The sequence below is a fragment of the Trichoplax adhaerens genome, genomic scaffold, assembly GCF_000150275.1.
Source record: "Trichoplax adhaerens TRIADscaffold_287 genomic scaffold, whole genome shotgun sequence".
In the NCBI taxonomy this organism is placed as follows: domain Eukaryota; kingdom Metazoa; phylum Placozoa; class Uniplacotomia; order Trichoplacea; family Trichoplacidae; genus Trichoplax; species Trichoplax adhaerens.
The window spans coordinates 4,291-8,084 of NW_002061195.1; the positions used below are offsets into that span (position 1 = coordinate 4,291).

The 3,794-nt window shown below is 44.1% G+C and overlaps 1 protein-coding gene across 1 annotated transcript; it reads right to left on the reverse strand.

Annotated features, from left to right (window-relative positions):
- Positions 1 to 2,977: 2,977 nt before the first annotated feature.
- TRIADDRAFT_62670 (uncharacterized protein) lies at positions 2,978 to 3,664 on the reverse strand (the record flags this gene model as incomplete). The annotated part of the gene is made up of 1 exon (XM_002118612.1): positions 2,978 to 3,664. The coding sequence occupies one exon, from the start codon at positions 3,662 to 3,664 to the stop codon at positions 2,978 to 2,980; it is 687 nt and encodes a 228-aa protein (XP_002118648.1).
- Positions 3,665 to 3,794: the final 130 nt, after the last annotated feature.

Below are 3,794 nucleotides of genomic sequence, written 5' to 3' on the forward strand. Positions count from 1 at the left end.
CACGACGATATCATCTAGATAAACTGCTACAAAATCGCTAATATGTGCAAATAGACTATTTACCAGTGACTGGAAAGTCGCTGGAGCATTGTGCAGTCCAAAAGGCATCATCTCGAATTCATATAGTCCGTAAGGCGTTGTGAAGGCAGTATATTGTTTCGATCCTTCTTCCATAGGGATCTGCCAGTAACCCTTAGATAAATCTAGTGTAGTAATAAATTTAGCATTACCTACTGTGTCTAGCAAGTCGTCGATCCTAGGTAGTGGGTAGGCATTAACTGTAGTACAGGCGTTCAGTTTTCGGTAATCTACACACGGTCGATATGTTCCGTTCGGTTTCTTCACTAAAATCACCGGACTTGCCCAAGGACTGGTAGACTTTCGTATGACTTTCAGCTCCAACATTTCCTGGATCGAGTCTCGTAACGCTTTCTTCCTAACCCCCGGCATTCGGTAGGCTTTCTGTTTGATCGGTTCGATATCTTGCTTAAGAACCACCTTATGGCTTACTAAACTCGTCCTTCCTAACTTATCCGTAAAGGTGTTCGGAAACGTAGAGATTAGGTGTTCCAATGCCAACCTTTTACTGCTGGCTAACGTAGGATCAAATAAATTCATATCAAAATCCCTTCGAGCTTCTCTGAAGTATGGAATATCCTCCTCTTTCTTCTCTTCAGTTTCATTGGCTAAGACTGAGTGCGAGTCAGATGTTCGCCAGGGCTTCGTCATATTTACATGAATTACTTGCTTCTGCTTTCTCCTTTCATGCGTAGAAATTTCGTAATTCACGCCTACCAATTTTCCGGATAACTTCATACGGGCCGTCCCAACGTAGTTGTAATTTATCTGTCTTGGTAGGATTTAACAACAGTACTTTATCTCCAGGTTGATAGGTAAGTAACTTCCTTAGCATGTTGGTCGTAATATCTCTTCTGCCGACCCTGAGCGTTCTGCAGATGTTCCTGCGCCAAGTGCCAGTTTTGCTGGAGGACATCCTGCAATTCCTTGAAATATTTAATAGGTTCCTTTTGCTCCTCCTGTGTGTCGACCCATTGTTCCTTAACTAAGTCGAGGATGCCTCGTACTTTCCTGCCAAAAACTAATTCGAACGGCGAAAAACCAGTCGATTCCTGCGGGACCTCACGATAGGCAAAGAGTAGATAAGGGAGGTAGTCATCCCAAGTTTTCGGCTTCGTTTGAGTGAAGCGCTTTAACATCCGTTTCAACGTTCCATTGAATCTTTCTACTAGGCCATCCGTCTGTGGATGGTACGGTGTAGTCTTCAGCCGTTGTATTCCTAGAACCTCATACAGTTCATCCATGTATTGATTAATAAATTCAGTACCTTGATCCGTCAGGATCTCTTTAGGAATACCAAATCTTGAGATATATTGCCCCAATTCTTTCGCAACATGAGTGGCATCAGCTTTGGTAAGGGCAAAGGCCTCAGGATAGCGGGTTGCATAGTCACAGATAGTTAGGATGTACTGTTTCCCACTCTTAGTTCTAGGTAGGGGGCCTATAATATCCATGGCGATCCGTTCAAATGGAGTACCAACAATGGGCATTCTTTGCAGAGGCGCTCTCTTTATTGAATCATCGGCTAGTTGGCATTCCGGACACTCCTGACAAAAACGTTTTATATCTGCCCACATTTTTGGCCATGTGTATCGCTGTTTCAGCCTTGCATACGTCCTCGCAAAACCTTGGTGGCCTGCCATCGGGATTTTGTGGGCCAATTGCATGAGCGCCCGCTTACATTTCTCCGGTATCACTAATTGGTCTTCTAACTCGACTTCTTCTCCTGAGTCGATGGCTTTCATTAAGATGCCATTCTCCTTTAAATAATAACAGCCAGGTTGTTGTGGTCGTCCTACTGCTTCTCGATATATTTCTGCGATCTCCGGGTCCCGCTGTTGCCACTGAACAACTTGTTGAGTGTTCATACTTAACTCTCTCATATCCTCTGCGGTTCCCGGGTGTTGATCTTCTATTTCATTACCAATTTCTGCCACGAAGGCATGATAAGCTATATCGATCTCCGATTCCGAATTTACATCATTCCCTTCTTCTGGTTGGTCATTCTTACAGCTAGGCACCGCTTCCTCTTCAGGATCTGCATTAAACGAGATTAAATTAAACTTATCTATTGTTTCTTCTCCTAGTATTACGTCGTAGGGTAAGTCTTCAATGACTACCACTCGAATTTCCTTTTCCCGTTTTCCGATTCGAATGATGACATTTGCTGTAGGAGCTTCTAGGGTATCCTTCATAAATCCGGTTACCTGCACCATGTCTGCATAATTAATGACTTCGGTGTCTACAAAATCTTTTCTGACCAATGTCAGGCTTGCTCCAGTATCGATCAGTGACTTAGCTGGGCTCCCTTCAGCATAAATATTTTTAATGTACCTTTTTGACTTGGCTCCATCATTTAACGTCAACTGTGATATTCGTTTCAGCTTTTCGCTGTGGCGCTCCATATCTCTTCGGACATTGATAGGCCAAATGTTCTGTAGATCCACATACATGACAATGGAGTCTTTGTTTAGGTTTCGGGCCTTGTTTTGGCTCGTTTTTATTTTTATTATTGAAGGGTGGACGTGACTTCTTCACCTTCGGATTATACTGTCCCTTCGATGGAGCCTGCAGGTACGAGTGTTGGCGGCTTTGAGCTTCATATTCATCTGCAGCCATCATTAGCTCTTTCCACGAATTTGGACGCAGTGATTGCACATAGGTCAGCAAGTCGTATTCGCGTTTGATTGTCCACTTTTGTACTTGATGGTCAATTAACATAGTTTCTCCGATGGGCCGGTCACAATTGTTGACCCAGCGGTAGTAATACTCGTACTTCTTTCGTCCATACTCCATATATGTCTGAGCTTCTTGCCGGTCCAGTTCATGGAATTTCTTAGCATAGGTCGCCGGATTTAACCTATACGTGTCGAGGAGGGTCGATTTTACTATTGCGTAATCATCTTGCTCCTCTCGGGTTAGCAATGAAAAGTTTGCCAAGGCAGAGCCAATTAATAGGTCCTACTCGGGGTCCCCATTCGGTTTCAGGCCAACCATTTCGCTCTGCCGTTGCTTCGAAGATCTGTAACCATTGTTCGATCTCCGTGCCCTCTGATAACGGTTGTATTGCTATCACGTCTCGGCGAGTAGGCGCTGAAGGTTGGGCCTCCTGTCTTTGGTGGTGTTGCACTTGCTGTCGGAGTTCCTGTTGTTCATGTCGTAGCTCTTGTTGTTCTCTATGGCAGCTTTCTTGAAATGTTATCATGCGAGCCAGTAACTGTTCAATGGCTCCGGCCGTTTGCACCGGCACTTGTGGTACATTGTGTGTAATGATTCTCCCCGGCCGCTGTGGTGTAATGTGCGTAGGTATTCGGGGAACCTCATTAGTGGTTTGTACCCCAGGAGTTTCTTGGTACATCTCCTTATTAGTCGCCAAAGTTTCTTCCCTCATCTGTTCTTGTGCAAACTCTATTTCTTTTTCCACAATTCTTGCGACTAGAGTAGCCACTTTTCGGTTTCCAATGACTATACCATATCTTCTAGCCAAATCTTTTACCTGCTCTTCAGGCAAAGTCAGGAGTTGCTCCGTTCTTTGGCTTTCACCTTCGTCTGTTAACATATTCACTTGTGCCATCGAGTGAGTCATCATCACTTTTTCACGTTTCAGTAGTTCTATGTAGCCTTGGATAATCCTTCGATCTCTTCAGATTGATTGAATTAGGTTCTCTTACCTTTTGCTTGAGATCTGATTATAATGTAGTAGTGGGCCAAGTGTT